At 40.2% G+C, this 26675-nt stretch overlaps 2 protein-coding genes across 3 annotated transcripts in view; one reads left to right on the top strand and one right to left on the bottom strand.

The window, feature by feature from the left end:
• Window positions 1-13249, bottom strand: part of lrch2 (leucine-rich repeats and calponin homology (CH) domain containing 2) — a 48227-nt gene extending 34978 nt beyond the window's left edge. The window contains exons 1-4 of the mRNA XM_088012609.1: window positions 12725-13249; window positions 2565-2709; window positions 2226-2352; window positions 2020-2125 (exon numbers count right to left, since the gene is read on the bottom strand). Of these exons, the coding sequence (XP_087868735.1) occupies window positions 2020-2125; window positions 2226-2352; window positions 2565-2709; window positions 12725-13073 (727 nt within the window). The 5' untranslated portion in view covers window positions 13074-13249. The remainder of the gene's footprint in view (window positions 1-2019; window positions 2126-2225; window positions 2353-2564; window positions 2710-12724) is intronic.
• A 1712-nt stretch (window positions 13250-14961) lies between these two features.
• Window positions 14962-26667, top strand: LOC106916664 (U2 snRNP-associated SURP motif-containing protein). Of its 2 annotated transcripts, none has more exons than XM_014985099.2 (24): window positions 14962-15522; window positions 17619-17703; window positions 17860-17971; window positions 18256-18365; window positions 18476-18543; window positions 18644-18753; window positions 19438-19502; window positions 19587-19752; window positions 19841-20040; window positions 21825-21868; window positions 23099-23203; window positions 23295-23361; window positions 23453-23622; window positions 23699-23861; window positions 24121-24200; window positions 24288-24375; window positions 24447-24575; window positions 24687-24873; window positions 24962-25027; window positions 25094-25154; window positions 25238-25370; window positions 25593-25703; window positions 26116-26282; window positions 26364-26667. In XM_014985099.2, the coding sequence occupies exons 2-24, from the start codon at window positions 17626-17628 to the stop codon at window positions 26482-26484; spliced, it is 2601 nt and encodes an 866-aa protein (XP_014840585.2). In that variant the 5' UTR covers window positions 14962-15522; window positions 17619-17625; the 3' UTR covers window positions 26485-26667. The 2 variants fall into 2 exon arrangements, with proteins under 2 accessions (XP_014840585.2, XP_014840584.2); XM_014985098.2 differs by having other exon boundaries at window positions 14964-15522; window positions 24684-24873.
• Window positions 26668-26675: the final 8 nt, after the last annotated feature.

Genomic DNA, 26675 nt, shown 5'->3' with positions numbered 1-26675 from the left:
CTCTCACTAAACAAAATCCTGTTGTTTATAAGTCACTGAAACACCAAAACACATTAAAGCTGGAAGGTTGTCATAGCAACCTTCCAGACCTCTCAGATCTTCTGGTTCTGGTTCTGCTCTGCATCACCAGAACCAAAACCAAAACATGGAGAAGCAGCATTCAGCTTCTGTGCTCCACAAACCTGGAACAAGCTTCCAGAAAACTGAAAAACAGCCGAAAAACTGAACCTAGACTAAAAACCCGCCTCTTTAGAGTTGAATGTTGTGGTTAGTTTTAACAGTCTTCATGTTTAACAAAAATCCCAAACGTGGAGGAGTGTAAGTACAACCCTTAATTATCCAAATAAATTCTGACTAAATATGAACCCCGGTGGATTTAACCCTCTTTAGAGGATATTTTCTAACTTTCTCCAACCTAATAAACCTCATTTCTCTTTTCTAAGGCATTTAGGAGCCTGCCTTGCTTTTACCATGATGCATCATGGGAAATTACTGAAGCCACACAGACGTTTTAAAAGCATTTCACAACCTAATAGAGCCTAGGCTGTAAAATCGTTTGTTCTCAAAAATCTTTATGTCTCACCAAATGCAGATATTTCAACACTGACGACGTCTCAGGTTGCATCACCAAAGTAAACCAGTGGAAACGGTTGACATGCAGGTCTTAAAAGGCAACAGAAGCGTTTATTGCGATCGATCTTAATGGGTTTTTATATAATAGTCTGCTTATGGCTGTGTCAGCAGTGGCTGAGAACACTTCCTTCAATCTAAATTTATTTTGATTAATAAAAAAAGAGAATAAAATCAACACAGATAAAAAAAAAGGAAATGCAAGAAAAACAAACACAATGGACCTGGTAGAAGGAGGCTTGCCTGCTGAATGTAGCTGGTGTTTAAAAAAAGTCGATAGGGCCCCCTGCTGAGCAAATCGATTACCAGGGAGGGTGGCTGCAGTCCTGTTGGCCTTAAACTTCTGGATAATATGTGGAACTGCAGTCACATCAAACCGCATGGATTTGGTCCTGTAGCCTCTACCTTTAAAATGCTTGATTACAAATTTATGTCTAATCTGCTGAGACTTTCGACATGTTGCAGGAAGCTGGAATCAACTTTCCGTATCATCACTGCACCTACAGATGGTGGCCAGATCTTGTTAAATATACATATTCTCAATAATATTAACATTTCAACTCCCTGTAGAAACAACAGTCTCTCGTAGATCCTTGTTAGACCTGATTCAACAGTAAGAAGTAGAAAAAGAAAATAAAACTTGACTTCCTGTAATGTAGGGCCTGGTGTAGAAAATCAGGGAATGTTTAAAGTATTAGACTTTCTGTGACTCTGCCCTAATTGACATACATGAAAAGGGAATGAATTTGTGTTTTGTTACGAACAAATACGGGATCCAGTTAAACTATTTCAACACTCCAGTAACAGTTTAGTTCATTCTGGTCTTGGTTCTAGGGAAACTGCGAGGAGGATTTTTTTTTTAAAGGAGTCCCGGGGACTGAGGTGCCAAACCCATTTGATGTCGTTTGATCCGATGACATTCTTTTCACAGTGCTTTCCATTTCATGACAGTTTTAATTTCTTTCTGACAGCTTCTCATGAGCGAACCTGCCTATAAAAATAACCAAGCTGGCTTCCAACTAAACTCTGTCAGAAAGTAGATTTACTATCCACTCAATCAGATTCTCGCTCATTCATCCGTAAAATGTAAAATTATTTTAACAAGTTGCATTCCTCTTGAGTTATGACTTATGTCACACAAATCAAATTTTTAATTGGTCACACAACTATTAATCAAGTTTAGAAATTGAAAGAGGGATTGCAAAAGAGAACAGACAGCAGACATGACAGGAAACACAAAACAAATGCTCCCAGCCAAGTGTTTTTTGGCTCTAAGAAGCTCAGCCACGCTTGCCAAAATCCACAACGCGGTGCTCCCACTACGCAGCCGTAACTCTGTAAGAGCTGCACGATGAGACACCAACAGAGCATCGCAAAGTGATCACTGACCCTCGGGCAGCATGTGAAGACAGTTCTTCCTGATGTTGAGTTCACGTAAGGCTTGGAGCCTCCCCACCTGCGCTGGCAGGACCTGGATCTCGTTGCAGCTCACGTCCTGGAAGCGGAGGAAAAATGTGGGAAAGCAGAAATACTCTTAACTGTCAACGTGCATCACGTCATCGGGTCAAATGCACTGATGCCTACGCAATGCTCACCAGCTCCATCAACTCTTTGGCCTTGCCAATCTCTTCAGGGATGGAGACCAGCTTGTTGTTGCTCACAAGCAGGACTTTGAGGGGGAGATTGAACAGGTATTTTGGTAGAACCGACAGGAGATTTCGGCTGTGGAGGAAGATAAAACATTGACCTACATATCAGAACTGAGCATAGAGGTACTGGGAATTGAGTTTCAGCATAAAAAGAGGAATTGTCTCCTGTTCGTGCGGGCTTGTTTGTGCGCAAAAAAGCAGAACAAGCACCTCTACGTACACATAAAGCTGCAAAGCATTAGCTCTTACTTCGACTGAATGCAATAATAGAAACTCATGGCTCACCTGATGTCAAGATAAGTCAGCATCTGCAGATTGATAATGGCTTCAGGGATGGATTTGATGCAGTTGTGGTAGAGGTTGAGTGATTCAAGTGGGGCAAAGAGACAGACCTCTGGGGGGATCTCTGCCAGATGATTCTTGGATAGATCTGCAGACAGAAACAGAGAAAGTGTTTACTTCCAACATGTAGAGGTAGGATACCCATAAAAGCCCTTTTATGGTTCAGGCAGCATCCCTAGTGTTTGATTTAAACCCAAGAGGCCACGAGGTAGAAAGACAGATCAATACATCTCTGTGACAGAGCAGTGGCTAACATGTCTGCTTCATCGAACAATGGTCTAAAATTACAGAGGAGTCTGAAGCTTTGACTGTCTGAGTGCTGCTACGGCTGTAATATGTCAGCGCTTCTATCATTGACCTGGGAGGCTCACAGCCTTAGACTGGAGCTGAAGTCTTTTTCTTTGTTGGAAAGCAGCAGGTCTATTGTGTACTGTTGAGTTGATCATTTGTGGTAAAGCTAAAGAAATTGGAGGCCTTTCTTTGCTTAAAGCGCCTGTCTGACAGTAAACAGAGCCCAACCCATAATGTTTATGTGCAACCCATAGATTGCACATCCATCAGTCCATCGATTGGCTACATCAGCTCAGTCTTGCAGAGTCACTGCGGGTTGGTGCCTGCCTGTAGCGGTTACTGGGAAAGAGGCAAGGCATTCTAAGCAGATCACCAGTCCAATTTGGAAAGACCAGTTAGTTTGGACTGTGAGAACTGAGAGAACCCAAGCAAGCACAGGAAGAACGTGCAAACTTTACGCAGCAGACCAGTGTGCCAGAAAGCTAGATCAGTGTCAGAAAATGAAATCACTTAAATGAGCTCTTCAGTTTCTGGCAAGAAATATTCTCTAATATTCAGCTACAACTCTTCAAGAACCTTGTCGGCAGCTAGAAAAGTGTGTAATGTCAAATGGTAATAGCAAAGGGAAATTAATCCGAGCATTTTTTCGTATGTATGTAAATATTTTACTCTGTGTATCATTTTAAACTGTTTTATGGAAAATATGTCTGCTGTGGATAAAATTAAAATCAATTTGTTGAAGTTGTTTGTTGTACAACAAAAATAGTAGACAAAACTAGTATATTTATGCTAGCAAAGGATGTATGTAAACACCATACACAATGCTAACGACTGCAAAAAAAAGTAGAACTGAAAAAAAATAATGCATATATCAATGAACCACATTCTACAAAAACAATACTTTAAAAACTGTATTCCTGCACATCTGTTTTACGTTTGAGGCCTGAGGCTGAGCTGCTGCTGTTACCTGTAATGCTGCAATGGAGATAGTGGGTCTACAATCCAATCCCAGTAGAATTAAGTCAAATGGCCTGGTCAGATCTGACAGGGCTGTTTGATGTGTTGCCTTTAAGTACAGGTAATAGAGAGGTGATTGCTGATATTAATTTATTTTTGCTCACTCTCACAAGCATTAAAGGAAGAACCTCCTGCAGTCTGCAGTAGGTTTTGCTCCTTTAAGAAGATAAAAATCATCAATTTGAGTCAGCAGATCTGCAGAAGGAAACAAGCTCCCTCCATGATGGCTAAATTAGAGAATATGTGTTGTGGGAAGCTGTGCATGAGAGAGAAGATTGTTGTTAGTCAGCTGATTTTGCAACTCCACATTGCTTTGCATTAGATTAAATAAGCCAGTAATCTTCATATGCTGACTGAACCTTATCATAATAACATAAAGTAAATGTTTAAGCCACTGCAGTTTCATTTTGGTAACACAGGCAGAGAAAAACAAATGAAACTGAATTTTAACAAGCTAACAATGCCGATTAAAGAGACATTTACAAATCACTGTGTCCTTTTTTTAAATTAGCATTTCAAGGCTCAAGATACTGTGGAATTCACATCAGCTCCACTTGTGACACAAACAATTTGAGTTAAGATAACTCAAATTGTCCTCCACTTTATATCCAGTGATATTCAATAATTATATAGTAGTCATAATAGTAGTAGGATTGTGTGTGTGCGGGCTGCCATACACTGCAAGCAATCATCTTAAAACAATAGTTAGCTAATAAGCTAGCAAGCAAGCATATATATTTATATATTACTACAATTCTCTGACCTCGTCTTTGAAGGAATTTAAACCTTGATACCAGTATGCAAGCCATTCCCAGTGCTTAATCAATTTTATTAAACTCAGTTCAGTCCTTGTGTAAAAGTGAAGAACAGATAGTTGGTTTGAAGAATAAGCTAATTTATGTTTCCTTCCAGTCATTGTCTATATGCCCTCTTATCTTTGCAGGGTCATAGGTGTGAGGGACGCAGTCATTGGGTGAGATATAGAATAAATCATGTAAATACCACCATATTAAATAGAAAATTATTCTGCTGCCTGTGTTGTTTCTCAAGGTTCCCAAATCACCTAAGATATTTCCATAAACGGTCTTGTACATACACAAATAACTTGTTTCCATTTACAGCAGTATCCATCCAAACAGGCTTCCTTCCATTCACCTGCCAATAAACATTGATTTAATGGGTAGAAGTGTGGGTTTGGGTTTGGGTGCGTGTGCGTGTGCGCAAGTGCACAAGTGCGTGAACAATCTTATTTTCTGAATTATCTCCGGCTGACAAGATAATTAGAAACCCTCTGCAAAGAGCTGCGTGGCCTCAGATAAACAGAGAGCTTTCAATTATTCTGTCCCACCACACAGAAGACCCCCATCCTTTCTACTGAACCAGTAAAGACTGCAGCGCTCCCATCGTCTTAAAACCAGTCATTACATGTGGTTACCACTTTATTAGACAATCAGGCTGTGTGCGCTAAAAGCAACCGCTCTAGTTTGGTTTGGATTCGCTTCACTTTTTAACAAGATTTGACCAATTTAGAAACCCTCACCACTAATTAACAGCGAATATATTCACAGACCTCTCAGACCTGAACTCTTAACAGCAACCGGTGAGCAGAAGGAAGAAGTGAGCGATGGCGCAGTCAGTAGAGGAAAGACAAAGCAAGTGAAGAGCTTAAAGGAAACAGAAATTACCACAGGGAGGAACACCTAATGGGAGGTCATGGGGTACGCTCGCTCTCCATTAAGAGTGGCCGCAGCCTCTCCCTGAGGCTCTCATTGTGATGATGTAACGCAGCTGTACACAGACTATCCACCTGCCCCACAACTGGGGATTCCTGCTTAGCACTGGAATCATGAGGGCTGATGATAGCACGTTACGGGAGGAGGGATTCAGGGGTCTTTTGTACGCGCGTTTCTGTCTCCTCCTTTTCCAGACTGTGCACCATCTGCAGGCCGCAGCGGGTCTTTAATCCACCTGCTGGTTTGCTCAGAGCTCCCACAGGACAAAGCCTTATGAGGCAGAGGAGCACTCCATCACGGATCCACTCCGCTGCACCCTTTACGCTGCATCGGCAATACATTCATTAGGGTTGGGAGTGCAGATAATACCCTTCCTTCCTGTGACACAGCAGAATCTCCACTAAGAGATATCCTATCAAGGTTTAAAGCAAGCCAAATGACAACAAGCATTACTTTTTTATGAAGTACCTAAAAAGGGATTAGGAAGAGGTAACAGATTAATATTGAACAGTGAAGGCACAAACTTCCTAATGGAAAGAAACACAATAATTAACCTGCGGTTAATTGTCAGGACCCTACAGCAGAAGTGACCAGCTTGTCTCTCTGGCATCCAGTTGCTTTTGTTCCTACTGGTAATATGGGTCTTTGTCTATGGGGCCACTGTGTCAGGGGGCTGCTCAAAAAGATGATGAACCTTCAGGATACCGTGTATTGCTTATTAGCATGTTCACTCACTGTGGAGTGGGCGTTTCCACGTATAGTGCACACAGTAAGAACAGTAAGAATTGGAAGAAAATACAGCTGCGTACCTCAGTGGTTAGACGTTTTAAGGACTCTGGATTTCATCTGGTCAGTTCTCTGATGGTTCAACACTTAGTGTGTTTATTAAAACACAGTTTGGCATTTATAAAAACACATTTGCACAAACACAAAAAACAGACTTTTTAATGCATCAAAAGAACCACAGTCAAAGACAGGAATACAAGCAAAACACACATTTGATTGGTTAACACTGGACTGCTTACTTTTTACAGATTCTTTAAAGCAGAAATCAGTCTTGTGGAAGGAATGCAAAAAAGTAGAAAAGGGTTAAATCCCTTTCCTCATTCGAGGGACTATAGTTTAAATCATAAGAATCCAAAATAGGTCTCATTTTGTGGTCCGGTTGACTGACAAGGTGTAAAATAAATATCCATCTGACTGAAAATCTTCCATTTGTTGTGTTAGTCACACATTAACTTGGTTCATGTCCAGATCAAATACTTCAAGCACACTTCGTAAAATATTTAGCTGCCTTCAGGCCGTTTCTAGATTTTCATCTTTTCTCTAATCCAGAGTCTGTAAGCGCTCGAGGGCGTGTGAAGGAATAAAATATAGGCTGAACACGAAACTCTGCAGACTAAGAACACCAATTCCCACATGTCTCCGAATCCAGCCCAATTCAAAACATTTAGCAGACTGTCACAGCAGCACTTGTGCAAAATCTTTATTATTCATCAGCTGCAAAGCTTTTCTGAAAGTGTGCGAGGACTGTAAAGGGATTATGTGACCATGCATGAGTAGCTCACTCAAAACTTAAAGGAGCAGAAGCACCTACTTGTAGATCTGCAGAGTTGCAGCTACGGTAGCCATAAGAACTACAAGAATACTGCGTCTTGTCCTTGTACTATCTCTGTTAACAATATTAATACCCACCCATCTATTGTCTTTACCCGTTAATCCTTACATGGTCATGGAGTGGAAAGACCGCAGGCTGGGATTCAAACCAAGGACCTTCTTGCTGCAAGTCCACAGTAATAACAGCTGTTCCACTTTTAATATCGCAAAGAACAGCTTGCAACGCATTAACTATCAGCTGGTTTATTCTAAGAAACTTAATGCACATTTTGCAAGCCAACAAGGTATTCAGCCTTCTGGATGGAGTAGAATAGATGATAGAGGAGGAACCGTGGAATTACTGCAACTGGTTTTATCATTGCAGTTTTTATCAATAATATAATCAATGAATAATTTTTCACATGTAAAATGAGCTAGTTCTTTTAAGAATCTGAACTTGAAATGCTTCATACATAAAGAAGACGTAAAATACCAATGCCAAAGAAACTGCGTCTCGTTCTAAACATTTTTTAATTGAATTGGAAAAATGGTGGATGTGTTATTGTTTCTTTGTTCTGACAGTTAAATTCTAACGTTTCTGTTTATTTGTGGGCAAAAAAATCAACAGACCATCTGTCACCAATATGACTGATTAAAAGCCAGGATTTATGGCTGGATACATGAGACTCGCGTCAAACACAAGTAAAACCAATGGCACTTATTCACTCTTTGTCTAATCTTTCCGTAATGGTTCTCACTCATCAATGTCAGATCATTTTTAAACATTTAGTGGTTTGTGTATCAGTCGACCAGTGCACAGGTTAGCTCTGTAATATATCACCATGGCCTCAATACTCCGCATGTCGTTGAGACGATAGAATCAATCAGAGCTGCTGTAACATGAGAGCCATTAATGAAATGTTACACCAAGGTCTAAAACAAAGGTATATTTTAGATTATTTTCTCCAACAAGCTCTTGAAATATGATTTTTCTGCCTCAAAGCGCTGTAAATAATACAAAATATGAAGTCACTGCTGACTAAAGGACCACTCATCTGAAGACCAATGGAATATGGTTAAATTTTGATGTCAGCATAAAAAAAAAAAACAACTAGCTTGGTAGCTCATGGTCAGTGGGCGAGAGGCGGCAGACACCCTTTACAGGTCGCCAGTCCACCGCAAATACAAAACGTGATATTATTTTAATTTGTAATAAAAAAATCTCAACTGTACAATTTACTATCTATACCTATAAAAAAATAATTGCTTATATTTCTAAAATAAGTTCAGTTCTGAAAACAAAAGCAGTACCTGAAGTTATAACTCTCAGAATGAGTCCTGAAGATTAAACCCTCGACTGAATCCTGTTGTGTTTTTAGCAGCCAGGTTTCCCAGAGCCCTGTGGTACGGCTCGGCCTTTTTTATTCTTTTGTTTGCAGATAAGAGGCCCTCACAGTGTTTGCATGGGTTGATTATTAAATTAAGGAATTTGGCCTGGTTCGTGACCTTGTGCAGAGGTCAAACTTCAAGATTCCAAGATCCCAGGAATGTGGTGACGACACATTGTGGGACTTACTCTGTTCACTCCACACTAATTAAAGGTACATAAGCTAAGCACATCTGTTTCAACAAAACCTGTTGTTGCAGCTGTGAAACCCCTGAAGCAAACTCCCTCATTTGATGATTAAAAAAAAAAATCACACTCTTCCTAATTCGTTCCCATTCATTTCACTATTGGTTTAATTTTAAAACACCGGCATATAAAAGGAGGCTGAGAGGTTTTCCAAATGTAGAAGGATTCTGTTTACAAACTAAGGTAACACTTTATTTGCATAATACTGGCATAAACATAACATATCACCTGTCATGAACATGAAGGAGTCTTCATTAATGTTTGACTGTTATCATGAAGTGTCACTCTGCCAACCAATAATGACACTTTTAATGCAAAGTTGTACTAAAACTTCCATTAAAAGTCATAGACATTCATGAAGACTCCTTCATGTTCATGACAGATGTTATGTCATGTTTATGACAGTATTATGCACACTTCTTCAAATAAAGTGTTACCCAAACAACAATCTCTATCATAAGCCATTTTTAGTTATATACTGTGCATTTAATAATGTACTACTTGGCATTTGTTCTACTCTATAAAGTTGAATGCAAACCCTATCATGCACCTCACTCTCCGTCAGTCGGGAAAAAGTACGTTTCGCATTTTGTTGTGTCACAATCACCAACTTTAATGTTTTTATTGGATTTTGATGTGATAGACCAACACAAAATGGTGTATAATTGTGCAGTCAGTCTGTTTCCTTTGTAGTTATCAGATGTGCACAACACAAATTTGATCAAAGTTGGTGGGAAGTTGGATGAAGCCAAGTACGGGCAATACTAAAAGAAAACTTGTTAGAGACAAAAGACTTAAAGTCTTACAATCATAATGAGACGGTTCATATCAAATCATTTATGTGCTGGAATATGTGGTAAAGGTTTGAAAATTGATGTCTACAGATGCTCTCTATCCAACTGTAGACTAAAACAAACTCCCCAGCACTCTTTGTGCTAGATGGTTGTGTAAACTCACAAAACTCTTTATAACGTTTAGCCAGTAAAAGACCATCCAACCAAACACAGCTCTGGAGAAAATTAAGAGAGCACTTAAAATGACCAGTTTCTCTGATTTCCCTCTTTATAGGTAAATGTTTGAGTAAAATGAACATTGTTCTTTTATTCTATGAACTACTGACAACATGTCTCTGAAATTCCAAGCAAAATTAAGTATTTATTTGCAGAAAATGATAAATAGTCAAAATAACAAACAAAAAAAAAGACGCAGCGCTTTCACACCTCAAATAACGCAGAGAAAACAAGTTCATATTAACTTAGAAACAACAAAACTAATGTTTTAACTCAGTTCAGCAATCAACATTTGGTGGAATAACCAGGAGGTTTTCAATGGGGTTCAGAGCAGTGGGCTCTTCATTTTTTCCATTCTTCTTAATACCAACATTGTACATGCAGTGACAATTATGATTCATCATAATGCTGCATCAAAGCAGTGTAAGCTTGTTCTGTTAACCTGAATATCTGGCCTGTTTGTTGTGTTGCTGTCCTGCACCACAGCACAAGCTGAGGGCAGCGTCACAGAGAGCTGCTGCTTTTTCTCATGGGAAAACAAACTGAGTGGCAACAAACTGCTAGTTGCGCACAGCAAACAGGCACTCATGTGTCAGATAGCCTCTCCGCTCCAGCTGATAGGCTGACCTACAGAGGTCGCCTGTTAGTTTCTGGAGCAGCCATGTTTTAAAGTAAAACAAAACACGTCATAATAGAGTTAAGGTTAAACAGACGCATATTACAGCTGTTGAAAGAGGACCTAAAGTTAGAGCAATTCATTTTTAAGAGCAACGTGTTTGTTTGCAGATGGAGAACAATTAAAGCGATCACTTCTCTCAGATTAGATGCAAACGAGTTTCTTTCATCAGTTAGTCTGAAATGCAGGCATGTAACACCTTTTGTTGCTTACAGGGCGGCGTTGATGTCTTTGTGCAAGTGAAAGTGTGACTTCCCTCTAGCACAACCCTTTATTCAGAGCACCGACACGCTGACATGAAATGAAAGTAAAGACACAGCAGTTTTCTCTGTCGCTGGATTAGGCTCTATGGAAAGAAGAGGCCTTACAGGCGTGAAAACGTCTGTTTATATCTCTGATTTTCATACCTGGAATATGCCATGCTCTGGAGATAACAGATGACAATCATAAATTTGGATTTAGATCAAAATGAGCTCATTGTTACAACAGCATGGTGAACAAAACACCCAGCGTTTTAGACAAAATGCAGGCCTTTGAGAGTCACTTTATTCTCTCTTCTTGTGCCAATCTGGAATGAGGAATAGTTAACAAAGCCAATCGGAGCCTCTGAATAAAAAGAGATATTTAACTAAATCTTGAAGCTAATTTTCCTGCTCTCGTCAGAAGCTCATTATTTTTTATACAGCTTCTGGTGCTTCTTTTGACTTCAGATGTGTCATTAAAAAAACAAAAACCTGCTTCAACAAACTCCCTGGGGCAGAGGGGTGTAACGCAGGCCAGGGGCTCGTCAGAGGAATAAGCCGCTGATGATAAAGTGTCGCCATATGGCAGGTGGACACATCAGAGGACGAGACGTTCACTGTGAGAGTCAGCGTCTTCTGGATAACAAGGATAAAGACTGACAATGTTTTGTAATAAACATTTTCATGAAGACTATCTTAAGTTTTGCTTATTTAATGAGATTTTTTTTCCCGTGTTTGAGCAGAGGTGATCAAAATGACGTTAAAGTATTTGTGTTTGGTATAGTAAAAAGAAACCGTGCACTTTATCTTACAGTTTCCAGGCTCTAATTTATGTCAATACTTTTAAATTTAATTTCTGTTTGTCTACATTTATAATGCTAATTTTATCACCAACTGAAAAAGTCAATGAATCAATCAATCAGACAAAAAATTATCCAATTCCTATTGGCCCATCTCTACTTACAGATAACATAATTAGGAATAAGTTCAGTTTTTTTGTTTGAAAACCAAACCTATTAGATTGTGTTATGCAAATTGTTGATAAATCTCTGACTAAACACCATGAAATCTAGGTATTTTTACTCAAGGTTATCCTACCTTGAGAATCTCATTCCCGTCAGGCTCTCATGTGCAGCGCTACAGAAGCCCAGTGCAAACCCTGAATGCCAAGTAAAACTTAGTATGTGTGCTATGGCTCTACTAACACAGCAATAAGAGAACGTGACTGACCTACTGACTGACCTGACTGCAGCATAAGGTCACCTTTCAGGCAGAAACCATTAATGAACAAGCCTAGAGAAAATATAAAGTCAGACCAGCTCCCCTCTTTCTGTTTGGCACATTCTAAAATGTATGGATCTATATCAGCAAAGGCATGCAGGCAGCCAGGGGGGTGAGGCTCTGAGTACCCTTCATCTTTTGTCTGCCCAAAACGAAGAAGCACCCTCAGTGCCACATGCATCGCACAAAGGATACGAAGCGTGCTAGGAATGTGTAACTTGGTTCATTCATAATTTGCTTCCTGGTGCAAAATGAACTGAGCCTTCAGTCCAAAGCGCTGCACAAGCGCCTGCTTGTTGGGTGCGCCTGCCGTCTCATTCATGTCTCCAGGGGAGATATAATAATGAAAGCTACTGGCGTCGGGGGGGGGGGGAGGCACTCAACAGAGTCCGCGGAGGAGCGCAGAGGTGTGATATATGACCCACTGGACGGTAACTACAACGAAGATGTTAAGGTTTAACACAAGTCAGTCCAGCTTCCCCTATTTAGAGGCTGCGCCCCTATCCAAGAATAAAAAATAAAAAAAAAGGGAGCAGAAACCCACGCACAAAGCGAGCATGCTGCGTTCATGACCCTCCCACCGCTCTGATTTGGATCCGCAGGCACCAAATCAGAGCGACTCACCTGCTTGTGTCGTATCGGTCAGATCGTAGTTGATCCCCGGGTACTCCCTCAGCTTCCTGCCGCTCAGGTTCAGGATCCCTGAGCTCACGGCATCTTCCAGAGCCCGGTCCAGGCTGCGGGCAGTGTGGTGCTGCTGCTGCTGCTGGTGGTGCTGCTGTTGGTGGTGGTACTGGTTGACACCCGGGCTCCAGTGGGGTCCGCTGGGGCAGTCATGGTTTTGTAGAGCAGTGACAGCTCCTACACCTCCCTGACCAGACGCCATTTTCGTAAAAACAAAAAAAAAAAAAAAGGAGAAATTACTCGTAGAATAATACGAGCGCACAGCGGCAGTTTCTCCGCCCCTGCGCATGCAGGGTGCGTTCTCCGGACCGACGCTAGGGGATGGGCTTCGGAGGTGATGATGATGCTGCTGCTGCTGTTGCTGCTGGTGATGATGAGGATGAAGAGGAGAAGGAGGAGGAGGATGCGGAAGAGGAGGGGGGTGTGGTAGCCATTTTAGGCTTTAACCCCCTTTTTGCCGCCTGGTTTTAGAGGAAGCACAGCACTGCAGGAGGCAGGAATCAGTCACATTTTCCACGACAGTGCGTGATCATGTTACGTCCTGTTTCAAAATAACATTTAAAAATAATTTTCTGTCGAAATGCGTCTTATCCCTCTAAACAAAATTACATTAATCTTTACTTTTGCTTTATCCATATTACAACCAAAATCACGAGTTTATTTTCATTTTATCATATATATATATATTTACAATTAAAAATCTGGCTGTGTTTATTTGTATTTAGCTCACAATTATTTATTCTTCCCTGGCTTGCCAATGCAGGAGGACGACCATGTCTTAGTAGGTTTGCAGATCCTCTTTCCTTTTTTGGATGACAAATTAAAAAAGAGTCCTTTGAGACGTTCAAAGCTTTGAATATTGTTTTTTGACCGAACCCTGCATGCTTTAAACTTCTCCAAGTTTGGCCTGTTGTGTCCTCTGGTCTTCATTATTTTATGTGTTTGCTAATCTCCTCTCACAAACATTTGAGAATTTCCTCATTTGATTAAAAAACAGAGAAGACAAGTGATTATTTTCTTTTATCTCCAAATTATCCATCATGTTGGCCTGTTCCAACAAAAATACATTTAAATTTGGTTTTCTAATGTGAGAAGATGAGGTGGTTTGAAGGTTGCAGCTCAAACCAGCATTAAATTACCCGTTAGTGTGAAGCGTTGAAGTTGGCCGCTCACAGAGATCTGTATCTAAAAAACTAATGGAAAGTTGTGAGAAAGGAAAAAATGTGGAAGAAGAAACAAGAAGCCTGAAGGTGCCCTAAGCCTTGAGAGGTTTATGAAGAAAAGTCAAGTCAAGACATTCAAAGGGAGAGATTCAAAGATGTATAGCCGGACAAACACAAATCAAGCAGAGGGATTATGTATGACTTCTTGAAAGAGAACAGATTGGGATCACCCAGAATGATCTGAGTGTTGCTGCAGAAAGTTAAGTTTTTCTCCGGGAACTTTTATCTTTGCTACCTAATCTCACAGGCGGTGGGAAGGTTAACGGCTTTAGATATTTTAATGTGCTTCCAGTTAATGATGTGCTGCCAAAACTTACAAAACTTATTCTGTTTACAAATTTGGAACATTAGAGACAAATAAGAGGGTTGCACTGCAGTGAATGTTTACAAAAGGCAGGTGAACCCTGTAGTCACATGGACACAGGAACTATAAAAAGGTTGAGAAAATGAGATAATCTATTAAACTGACTGAGGAGAATGAAGATGGAAACTAAAGAGTATACACATTTTTTGAGTCTTTGTTAGACTGCTGCTTTTTATTAAATTTTTTAGGCTTATTTTGCCTCTACTGGAGTTTATCTGAAAGTGGGTGGTGAGAAAGGGGGTAGATATTCAGCAAAGGGTCACCCGCTTTGCCCCTGTGCTGCCGCCGCGCCCCCTGCTGCTTGTTATTTTTATACATTCTATACAATTTCAGATTTTTGTGTATTTTTGTCCATGTGCTTAAAAGGTGAGCTATTATTGCCACATGTTAATTCTCTAAGCGACAGAAAAGCCATTTTTAGGAATGCACCGATGTAAAAGTTTGGGCCGATATCAATATCCAACATTAATACTGCTGCTATGCCAGCATTTATCAGTATTGGTATTTATATTTGCCTACATAGTGTAGAACCAGAATCCTGCTCTGCATTGAACAAATACCACATGGCCAACACCCTCCCCATCCTGAAAAACATACACAAATGGCAACAAGATTAATATAAACATATCGGACCAGATATACTTATCAGATATGGTAAAAAAAATGCCAAACATCCTGTTGTTGATACCAATATGCATACCTAATAATTATTTCTATTATATATTTCCAGAGACTTAAAAGTCACTTTAGTAGTCAGAAGTTTGTTAATTTACTATTCCTTCTATAGAGAAGCCACATTTTAACTTTGTTAAGATCAAAAGTCTTCAGAGTATGATTGAATTGAAGTGTTTCAGGTCTGGGTCAAGTGTCCTCTTTTTTTGTAAATCAAAATAAGATGTACTTTTAAACATCTGTAAAAAAAAAAAAAAAAGAAAAAAAAAGCCAGTCATTTTTTACAGCAATCTTTAGCAGTGAGCCGTCACTGACATTCAGACTGAGCAGGCGTCCTGCCCCCACTGAGGAGCTACACTCGGGTATCTTCTTGCATCTGAGTATCTGGCTGTGGCAGCAAAAACCCCCAGCAAAAAACAAACATATGTCATAACCAAAATGGTGGAGCATTAGAAAAAGACTCAGAGTTTCTGGCTGAGGTATGACTGTGTGCATGCGGCGGGGCTGAGTGTTTTTCCTTGGATGGTTAGTTGGAGCGTTGTGGCGTTACAGCAGGGGGACCGTTGAATGTTAGCTAGCAAGCAGGGATGTGTTTGTTTCTGTAGGACACCCCCTAGTTAGAAGATGGAAACGATTAGCACCACTGCATGTTTGTGTCAAGGCAGCTGTGTTATTTGATTGAAAAATGTACATTCTGTGCAGCAGTAGTCGTGAAAAGCTACGGTTAGCTTCATATTTCAGCAGTCACAGAACTGGTGGCTAAGCTAAACATTAGCTTAGTGAAATTATGGCTTTCAAGCTGACCAGGCCGATTAAAACTGTTTATTTTTTATAGAAATGGTCTAAAATACTTATGTTTCGCTGGAAATGTACTCAGTTATGATATGTGTGCATTATGAATTTTTAAAAATCTACATTAAGTGAAAAACTTAGTTTTTAAAAGCTCTCTTGAAATTTGTTACATGTCCAAATTTGATGTTTTCAGTTAGCAGAGAACAGCTTTGGGCTTTGAATGCATCTTATAATGTGTAGTTATTGTTTTAGGATCTCATAGAAGTCCACCCATTTGTTTTAAGATACATTATTACACCCTGACCCAGACAAGGCTGCACTAAACTAATTTATATTCACATCCTGAATATGGCTATTGATACATACAAATAGAGATATATTATTCAATGGGTCAGAGATCAGATCAGCTAGTTTCTCCATCAATCAGCAGAAGACAAACAAAAAAAGTCAGATTTATTTAAAACTATTACCTATTTTAAAAAAAACAGCAACACATTGTTTTCCTGCATATCCTATATTCTGTAGAATAAAACAAATCAGGCACTTCTTGTTTTGTCTTTAAGAGGGGGGGCTTGATGCTGCCTATCTTCTACTTTTGCTTCACCAGAATCATGTTGTGGTCTATGTTGAGGTTTTTAGATGTTAGTAACAGATCTAAACTGAGATAGGCTATGCATTGGCCAGTATAAGATTACCTTAGTATGTCAACCTTGGGCAAAAATACCAGTTTTACAGTATCACTGTATTTAGAACAAAAATAAATAAATAAAAATGTGGAATAGATCCAATTGCTTAAATAGGAAAGTAATGGCCCTATTTCCTAAAATGCCCCTCAAAAATTTTTTACAACATAATATTGTCAATAATATTATACAAAGACTTCATCAAGATTACAAACAATAACTACTGACTGATAAATTAGTTTACTTTTAGCTTCCAAGTGTTTATAATGTATTTTCTAAGGTTATACAAGTATAACAAGCTGATATCAGGTTAAGTAGTTGGGCTATCTGCTCATGGAGTCAACCTCCAGTTGTCACTTTAACATAAAAGCCACTTGTAGCTTTCCAACTATAATTTCAAACAGTGTTAAATTAATAAGAGGGATGGGTCACACTCATTTAATTTCCAACCCAATAGTCTTTTATCTTTCGTGACTGAAAATTATTATTTTTTTCTTGTTAAAGTATATTAACCTTTTTTCAGCCAGTTGTCTAGCAGTGCTTAGCACCAGATTGGAGGAGGGTCAGTGCATTTTAACAGTGTTGAATGAATAAAATCTTTTTATACAATAAAACCTCTAAGCAGCTGTGGAGGCGCCTTTCAAGGTCAAGTGTCTTTACACACAGTACATTCACATACTTTCACACAACGGCCTTTTATTTGTAACAGATACAGAAACTGAACAATCTTCTCACTCCCATCTCCAAGGGAGTAGAACCTAGGTGACGCAAAACATCGCATAACCACAGGGCGTGTTCTTCGATCATAAGCAACGAGCCTTTCCGTTTTGATCAGATGCTGTATAGATTCGGTCACATTCACTTTTGTCTGTAATGGTAAGCGTCTCCTCTTTTTTAGCGCAAAAAAAAAAGAATAAAACACGTAAAGTCTGAGTATTTCTTGTTGGCTGATTTTCTGCTCCGTGTGTCAGTGCATTTTTGATTCATCGGCGACGACTCCTAGTCTTATCACAGCCCATGTGATTGCTGGAATATTTCAGTAGTATTTTACTGCTGGTTGTTTTTAGCTCTATGTTTTCAGTTTTATTTATGTCTTGCAGGTTAAGCATGGCGGACAGAAAAAGAAAACCAGCCGCCTCCATCAAACCGATCACAAAGAAAGAGAAAGTAGAGCTAAAGAAAAAGGTATGCTTGCATTAGCATTTGTACTTGAAGATAACAGTCATGCCCATGTGTATCAGTTGCAGTAATTGGTTACTGTTAAGCTTTGTTTCTTTGGAAACTGTAAGAAGGGGTAAATTGGACATAAGTTTGTGTTTTTATCTCTGTGCGATGCTGCAGGAGGAAGAGAAAGCTGCTGAAGTTTTTGAAGAATTTGTTGCATCTTTTGAAACCAGTGAAAAAAGCAAAGTGAAGACTTTTGTACGTGGGGGAATCGTAAATGCGACTAAAGGCGAGTATGGACTTTTCAGGGATGTTTGACCTCTGATTGGAGACTTCAGATGATACTTCCTTCTTTTCAGTGTCTGGTGTAATGCACTTGTTCATTGTTTCTGTTAAATAATAAGGACCGTTAATGGAAGTGTTAAGTCCTAAACTGTGTAGGACCTAAAGTTTAATCTTCTCGTTACTTAGAACTGACAATGTAGGACTGCGTCATGTTACTGCCACTTGTACCTTCATATGTTTTGACTAAGAATATAAAAGTTGGTGTTTGGTGGGTTATACTTTCTGCAGAGGAGGAAGAAGGAGAGATCAAGAAAAGTAAGCTGTACCGACCCGCCACAAAGTTTGTCCCTGTGTCTCAACATGCCTCACCAACATCCTCGTCTGACAGCAAAAAGTCTGTAAGTTTGTACTCTTCACATCTTTGCTGTGTCATAGTTTCAATTCATTTTCAAGTCTTCAGAACGTGTACCGTAAGGCAGCACTAAACGCTGTGTTCGCTGATGAACAGGCTTTCAAGAAGAAGACAGAAGAAAAGAAGAAGAGCAATCTCGAACTTTTTAAAGAGGAACTTAAGCTGTAAGTCCGACACATTTTTTCCAGCTTTATGCCTAAGTGTCATATGAATAATACATTATGTGCGCACACAAGCTTGTTATTTTGCATCGAAAATTTTCAGCATACAGGAGGAACGTGAGGAAAGGCATAAAAGGAAGAAAAACGACTCTGAGGCTGGAGGAGAAGGAGGCGGATACGGCGATCTGGACGTTCCATTATCGGGACGATCAAGTGAGAGTTGTTTGTTTTTCAGGTCTGATTAAGTATAGAAATAAAAATGAGAAAAATCTTTGAATTTATTCATTCTTTACCCTATTGTTTAAATTGTGTCCCCTTTTCCTTGAGTTTGACATTTTTCTTGTCCCATCTTACTTATTCCTTACGTCCTTCTTTTGTTCCTTCCTCTATTTATTCTTGTCCTTCCTTCAGTACTTCCTTCCTCATCCCTCCATCCTGCCTTCCTTTTTTGTGTCTTTGATTTTTTTCCTTCATCCTCCTTTTCTTCCTCATCTCCTAGGCCTTGTGTCTGTCTTTTGTTCTTTCCTTACTTGGGCCCTTCATTTTCATCTCTTGCTTCTTTCTATACCACCTTGTTTCCTTCTGTCTTTCATTCCTTTCTTGTTTAATCTCTTTTTTTAATGTCCCCTCATTAGATTGTCTCTTTCTTTCAATTACTTTCTTGCTTGCTTTCTTTCCTTCATCCTGTCCTGTCATGTCAGTGTCTTATTTTGCAGAGTCTACGTGCAAGTCCCGTTGTAGAAATACCTGACATAAAGTCACTATGAACTTTTAATTACTTATAGTTTAAATGAACATAAAGGACAGAAGACTGTAAAAAAGCTGAGTCTGGAAATGTTAGATGAGAAACATGCAGGAGCAGTTTTTATTAAATGCCCCCTCCGTTCTGCCCCCCAGTGCTGTACGATGACCTGACGGCCCCGGTCACCACTAACCTCTACATTAACTGCATTAGCCCCAAGGTAGCAGGAGTACACTCAGTTTTACTGGATTTAATGCTTTTACATGTGCATCTCTCACCTCTGTGTTTTTTTTTTTCTGCTCAGATGAACGAAGACCTACTCTGCAGAGAGTTTTGTAAATATGGCCCCTTGGCCAGCGTGAAGATCATGTGGCCCCGAACGGACGAGGAGCGCTGCAGGACTTCAAACAGAGCCTTTGTGGCTTTCATGACTCGGAAAGATGCAGAGAGAGCCATGGCTGCTCTAGACGGTGAAGTGGACCTTCGAACTTGGTCCCAATTTATCGAACTTTCATCATTTTTGTTTAATCTCTGACAGCAATGTGTTTGGAACCACAGGAAAAGTGATTATGGGCTTTGAAATGAAGCTCGGATGGGGCAAACCAGCCCGCATCCCACCTCAGCCTCTGTACACACCAGCTGGGGTGAGGGTGGCACCTCCTCCCCCATCTGGTCTCCCTTTCAACGCTCAGCCCAGGGATCGCTTCCGCAACGACTTCACAAAGCCGCTGGGCTCGTCCAAAGCAGAGCTGGACAAGGTAAAGCCTCCTCGTCCGGCTGATGGTGTCAAGCTGAAAGTGCGTTGATCAAGATAATGTTTTGGATTAGGACCTGAGCAAAGCATTCACACTCTTTGAACCTTTTCACATTTTGTTGCATAATGCCCACAAGCTTGGAGATGTTTGCATCTCTGTCTGTAAGCGACAGAGACGGCGCTTTAATCTCCACAACTTCCTGCATTTTTTTTCTCTAATGTTCTTTAACAAAACCTTTGAGGCCTTCATAGATCAGCTGATATTAAATTACACGTAACTGGACTCTATTTAGCAATAAAGAGCAGTTGGTTGCACTGTATTTTATAGCAAGATTTCTAAAAGGCAGCTGAGTAGAAATGCACACTACAGTAGCTTCAATCCCATTACAAATGTGTGCAAAACACAATTTCGCTATTGCGGCATTTCCTTTAAATAAGGAACATTTAAAATCACACGAGAATACATTTGTTTTTGCAATGTTGTTAAAAAAACATGCCGCGCCATCATCATCATCCTCCTACCCCTTCCTGTCGTCTTCTTCTTCTTTGTTATTGATCACTTAACTCGTGTGATGCGAGATGCAGTTTTGCGAAATATACAAATTTTGATACAACTGCAAGGTTTCCCTCAGAAAACTCGGCAGTCATTTATTCAGCAACCCGTCGGGTTTTTGAGTTAAAAAATGGTTAAAGTTTGAGGAAATTTGAAAATATGACTTGACAATTATGCTTTATTGGGAGATTAATACCTGAACATGAACTATAAAGTCTTAAAAGCTTAAAAAAAACCACATAAATAAATAAACAGTGCTAAACCTGGTGGGGGGACAAGTAAAGCCAGGTGGCCCGCCAGGCTTAAAATACGGTGGGGGAAATTATTTAGCAAAAAAATCTGAGTTTTTATTTTCAAAATTGGTGTGTTTCCATTGAGCAAATTAATTTTCGTAATTCCAATTTGTGCAAAATGTGAAACAGTCTGTCACATTTTTATTTGTAAAACCTTTCACAGTTCTTGAATAATTAAGAACTGTAGGGATGAAATCCCTACAAGTTAGATTTATTTGTGTAACACATTTCAGTAACAAGGGAATTCAAAGTGCTTTACATGAAATATAAAAAACACAATACAGTAACCAACATTTCATTTTGTCAAACGCCATCATCAAGAATCAATAATAATTCACATCAAAGATACCGATAAATATTCCAGTTATTATTCATCAGAGGTAACTCTAAACAAGTGGGTTTTAACCTTGATTTAAACTGTAAAATAATACTTTGTGGTCATAACTGACTAAATGTGTAAAGGTTTAAGGCGTCCGAATACTTTAGCAAGGTTTTGTAGATGAGTGTGAAAATAAAGGGTGACAGTTTGTTCGTAGATCTCTTCTGCATGAAGGTTGAAAATGTGGCCTTTATGATCATTGCAGTCAAGTTGTTTCAAATATTACCAGGCAGCTGATCCAAGATCTACAAAATTGATCATGAATTATTAAGTGATTTAAAAAAAGCATTCTGTTACTTGCTTATCTGTTCCTGCATTGCAGTTTTACAGGATGCAGGACCGTATTCAATTTCTCATGCCCTCTTTGGGCGCACGTTAGTAACTGAAGCTTTTAGTTTTGGGTTCCATAACAGTTTTTTCACCCCCCTACATGTTGAAGTTTTTACCATCCCTCCCCAGTTGTCTGATCGTTGTTTTCTATGCTGTATGTATCCTGCAGTGTTTCATCTGTACAGGTACTCACTTTTTAATATCTTCACTATTTGGTTTGACTTCACAAACAGACTCTGTCCGAAGCCGTAGTCAAAGTGGTTATCCCAACCGAAAGGTACACACACTCTTCTTCCTACGACTGACCAGCTGTCATAGCATTAGTGTCATAGGACAGAGGCTGAGGCGCACTCATCTTGTAACCATGCATATTCAGTAGAAACTACATTTATTAGACTTTGCATACACACAAGTAAGTCACATAGAAAGTGGGGAGTTAGTAAACGTGCAGATACACTCTTTAAGGGCCGGGGGTTCGCATGGGCTGGCTGAGACACTGCAGACCGATACAGCTGGAAGGCAGATAGCTTCAATGCTAACCCAGTCAGGATGTAATTAGCCTTTAGCGCTAGCTTTCTAGTACAGTTCTGTAAATAATAGCAGTTGCTCAAGGGTACAAGTAGGTGTAGATGATGCAGATCTAAATTTGGTTTAGTGATTGGGCTCCAACAATCTGCAGGAGCTTCTCAGGATATTTTACCTTTGAGTTGTTTCTCTATTTAATCGTTTTATATTTGACCATTGTGATCTTATAACTTTGTTAAAGAGCTGACTGTTATTTCATTGAAATGTCCAAATATAGCCATCCCTGCAGTTAGAATCTGCTAAGGTTTAAATTAGTATCCTCGACAAAAACCGGCTCTCCTGACGAAGCCTTAATACAAGTAGTATAATCTCACACAGTAAAATGTAGGAAAATTGGACTGTTAAAATAAATGTTAAATGAATTACATTTATTTCGTAGGTTAAGCTTAAATTTTTTTATATTGTTATAGTTTGTAAAGCTCCAATCATGACCCGTTCTTAGTTTTCTGGTATCTAATTTTTATTATTTCATAATGCCATGCAGTTTTTCTACATTAAAGTTTGCTTTAGTTAATTTTATTTTATAGGAGTCGTTAGGAATGACAATTTTGTAAAAAAAAAAAATTGCTGGGAATATTGTTTTTTCCCCCTCACTCAACAAATGTATTGATTCTGAAGGTTAAATTGATTTTATTTTAATTATTGTTCTGGAATATGTTACTGCGATAAAACACAAACAGGGTTTTACACATTTTTTATCAGGGGTTCCTGCTATTAACAGTCCCAATAATAATGTGGGGATACATGTTTGAGGTCGAGAACAGTTACTAAAGTTTCTTTAAGCCTAAATCAGAGCTGAAACAATACAGTAAGGCAGTTTTCATTGGCCTGTAGTTTAGTAAGGAGCTGATTGGTGTCTTTATGTTGTGTTTGACTCTGGTTTAGTGTGTATTCTTACTCACACAGCCATTTCTCCCCACAGGAATCTGTTATTCCTTATTCACAGGATGGTAGAGTTTGTGGTGCGTGAAGGCCCGTTATTTGAAGCCATGATAATGAACAAAGAAAAAAACAACCCAGATTACAGGTAGCTATGCTAAACTGTCACATAATCGTCCCATTAGAACAAAAATAAAAACAACTCGAGGTTTATTTTTGAAACTCTTCTTTTTTCTCAGGTTTCTTTTTGACAACAAAAGCCAAGATCACGTGTATTACCGTTGGAAACTGTTCTCCATCCTCCAGGTGAGTTTGCTTGACTGAGACGTGTTTAGAAGTCTTTGGTTTTATATGAAATAACTTGTGTGGATTTAACATCTGGTCTCGTGTCCCACAGGGCGAGTCCCCGACAAAGTGGAGGACGGCAGAGTTTCGGCTGTTCAGAGGCGGCTCCTTGTGGCGACCCCCCATCCTCAACAGCTACACTGAGAGGAGCGACGAGGGAGCGGCGGTCGAGGAGGCCGCTCCTCCCGAGGAGGAGGTGAAGAAGGGCCAGCTCAGAGCCGAGTACGTCTGAATCCGGGACGCATGTCGGCTTCCGACTTGATCAGAGCTGAATGTGTGACGTTCCCACCCACTCCAGGCACCGACAGAGACTGGAGACTCTCGTGGAGGAGCTGACTCCCAGCAGGGAGGATATCGCCAGCGCCATGTTGTTCTGTCTGGACCGGGCAGATGCAGCAGAGGAAGTCGTGGGGCACATTTCGGAGTCCTTTAGTTCGCTTCAAGTTCCCCTTCAGAAGAAGGCGAGTTCTGCTGTTCTACAGTATTCTCTTTCACATCTATCATGTTACAAACATGAGCAGAGATTAAGTTCAGTTGGTATTTTGTGCAGAGAAGCAGAAAGTGCATTCTAGAACGATGCTAGATTGGAGCATAACTCTGAAATGGAAACATCCCGACAGCTGCTTCTGACTGATTCAACAGGAGCCACAACTGTATCTCCTTCCTGTCTGCTGTAAAATGTCTTGTCTCATCTTTTCGTTTTGTCACCAATCCCCACAGATTTCTAGATTATATCTCGTGTCGGACGTCTTGCACAACTCGTGCGCCAAAGTGGCCGGGGCGTCATATTATCGGAAATAGTAAGAGGCCGTCTTTGAATTCACTTTTAGAGCATCCATGTTTGTATTTGTGGAAAATCTAATGGGTTTTAAAATAATTCTCTGCAGTTTTGAAAGCAAGCTACCACAGATATTTGAGCATCTACATGCAGCACATAAAAACATTCAAGCCAGACTGCAGGCTGAGCAGTTTAAGGTAACATAAATCATTTGCTTCACCCAAAATAGAAGAGAAGGGAAAGCTGAAACCTTTTAATGTCTCCACAGCAAAAGGCCATGACTTGTTTTAGAGCGTGGGAAGACTGGGCCATATATCCCCAGCCTTATCTAATCCAGCTTCAGAACATCTTTTTGGGCATTGCCAAAGCAGGAGAGGAGGAGACGGAGACGCCGGAGGTGAGCTTATCTACTCGCTGCAGAGGCGGCTGCTGCTTTGTGTCACCTCACCGGCCAGAGATGTTGACGAATACAATTGGACAAAGTGAGTTTTATGTCTCTTTGGAGGAGGTATCTGGTGAGATTGACGGTGCGCCATTGGACAGAAGGCTTATCGACGGGCTCCCGATGGGGAAGACTCCGGCGGACGACATAGACGGCTGCCCCATGGGCTGGGACCCCCTGGACGGAGTCCCCGTTGATGACATCGATGGCGTACCCCTAAACGCTCCTATTGATGACATTGATGGAGTTCCCTGTGAGTCCACCGTTTAGTGTCTCTACAACTCTCTAGCATAAGAATTGTTACTTTGTCTGCTGCTTATCGAGGTTTGTTTTGTCCTCAGTGGACGAAAGCAACCTTCCGCTCTCCAGAGTGCCTTTGTCTAAATGGGAGAAGATCGGTGACACTGGTAAGACGTAGCTGGACGCTCCTGTGACTAGTTTGACCCTGATTGGTTCTGCTTCTTTTCTTTCAGTCCAAACCGACTCCAAGTGGGATACTTTAGGGGAGCAGGATGAAAAGAAGGTTCACATTAGGTAAGGCTGAGTATTATCAAAAGTATTTCATTTATCTGGAAGGAAAGGAAAGTTTTAGTAACTTTAACTTTATCTGGCTCCAGCTGCAACTCACAGGACGAAGACGAGGACTCGGAGAGCGACAGCAGCGCCGATTCCTGCAGGTCGCCCAGCTATGAGGGGGCAGTTTTCCCCCATATGTCTGAGAGTAAAAGAAAAAGGCTGAGGGAGGTGGAAGTAAGTGTTTGCTCCATCATTTATCATAAACTGGCCTAGAGATGATCTCAGTTTTAGTCATTGTACACAAATTACTTTTAATAAATGTGTCCAATTTTCTACTCGCGAAAGAAACAAATGCTTCTGTTTGGAGAGACGCATACAACATCTTTTAGGTAGAAAGTTTTGTATGAAACAGGATTTTGTTTAAACAGTAAAACTGACCCAATGTTTCTGAAACAGGTAAAGGTTATGAAGCTCCAAGATGAGTTGGAATCTGGAAAGAGGCAGAAGAAGTCTGGGGTGAGCTTACAGCAACAAGTGGAGAACTACAGGAAGAAACTGCTGCAGAAGGTGAGCAGCTCCTCTTGGGATAAATTATTTCATAAGAACACGTTTAAATTGTTATCGCTATCGTCATACCTTGTATAATTTACCATAAGAAACCAAATCAAAGTATTCTTCAATAGGAAACTGGAGGAGCATCTTCAGTGTTATGATCATCTTATTACAAAATGTCAGATTTTCTGTTATGTGCGCCATCTACTGGATGAAACATGAACCTACGCCCTTTTACTCCCGCGCTACGTGGGAATGCAGTGCTAAAATACTCATACAGCCACCAATTTCATTGTATTTTGTGTATTAGTTAAACTTTTGTTCAAATTGTCTGCTAATGAAATGGTTCATTTTGTGAAGAATCTGCAAACAAAGTTAGAGATCTTTGAGGTTGAGTCAGTTAAAATGTTTACACTACCGGCTCTAGGAGTTTCACAAAGGCGAAGAAAAGACCGAGAGGTCAAAGTCTAAAGACGGGCAGAGGGAAGAAAGGAGACACAAAGAGAGGAGCAAAAAAAACGAGGACGGAGACAGAAGACTGAGCAGTAAACTTGGAGAAAAGCCGAGGAAATCAAGGAGCATCTCTCCATCAAGGTAAAATATAAATTCAAAGAAAAAAAGCTCTTATTCCGTATAAATGAGCTCAGGATCATTTATTCTGCACTCATTTGGCAGAACAAAGTCTCCCAAATGGTCCAAACGTTCCCGATCGCCATCTCCAGACCAGAAGGTCAGCAAATCCAAGTCGCGGTCCCCACACCGCTCCCACAAGAAGGCAAAGAAGAGCAAACACTAACCGGATTCAGGACTCTGACATCCGTCTCTTCTCTCGGCTCCACCTTCAACAACCCACACGAGACTCGGCACCTTTTTCTATTGTGAAGTTTCACCACTGTGTACCTACTTAGATATATTTTGTTTTTAAAATGACATGTTGCTGCAAAGCGCCAACATTAAATAAATCGCCGTTGGTGACAAACGTTCCTG

This window comes from Poecilia mexicana, unplaced genomic scaffold (genome assembly GCF_051168715.1).
Source record: "Poecilia mexicana isolate PSO_F unplaced genomic scaffold, ASM5116871v1 scaffold_14, whole genome shotgun sequence".
NCBI lineage: Eukaryota > Metazoa > Chordata > Actinopteri > Cyprinodontiformes > Poeciliidae > Poecilia > Poecilia mexicana.
Note: the sequence above shows the minus strand (reverse complement) of the source record. Positions and strands in the feature narration are given on the sequence as shown.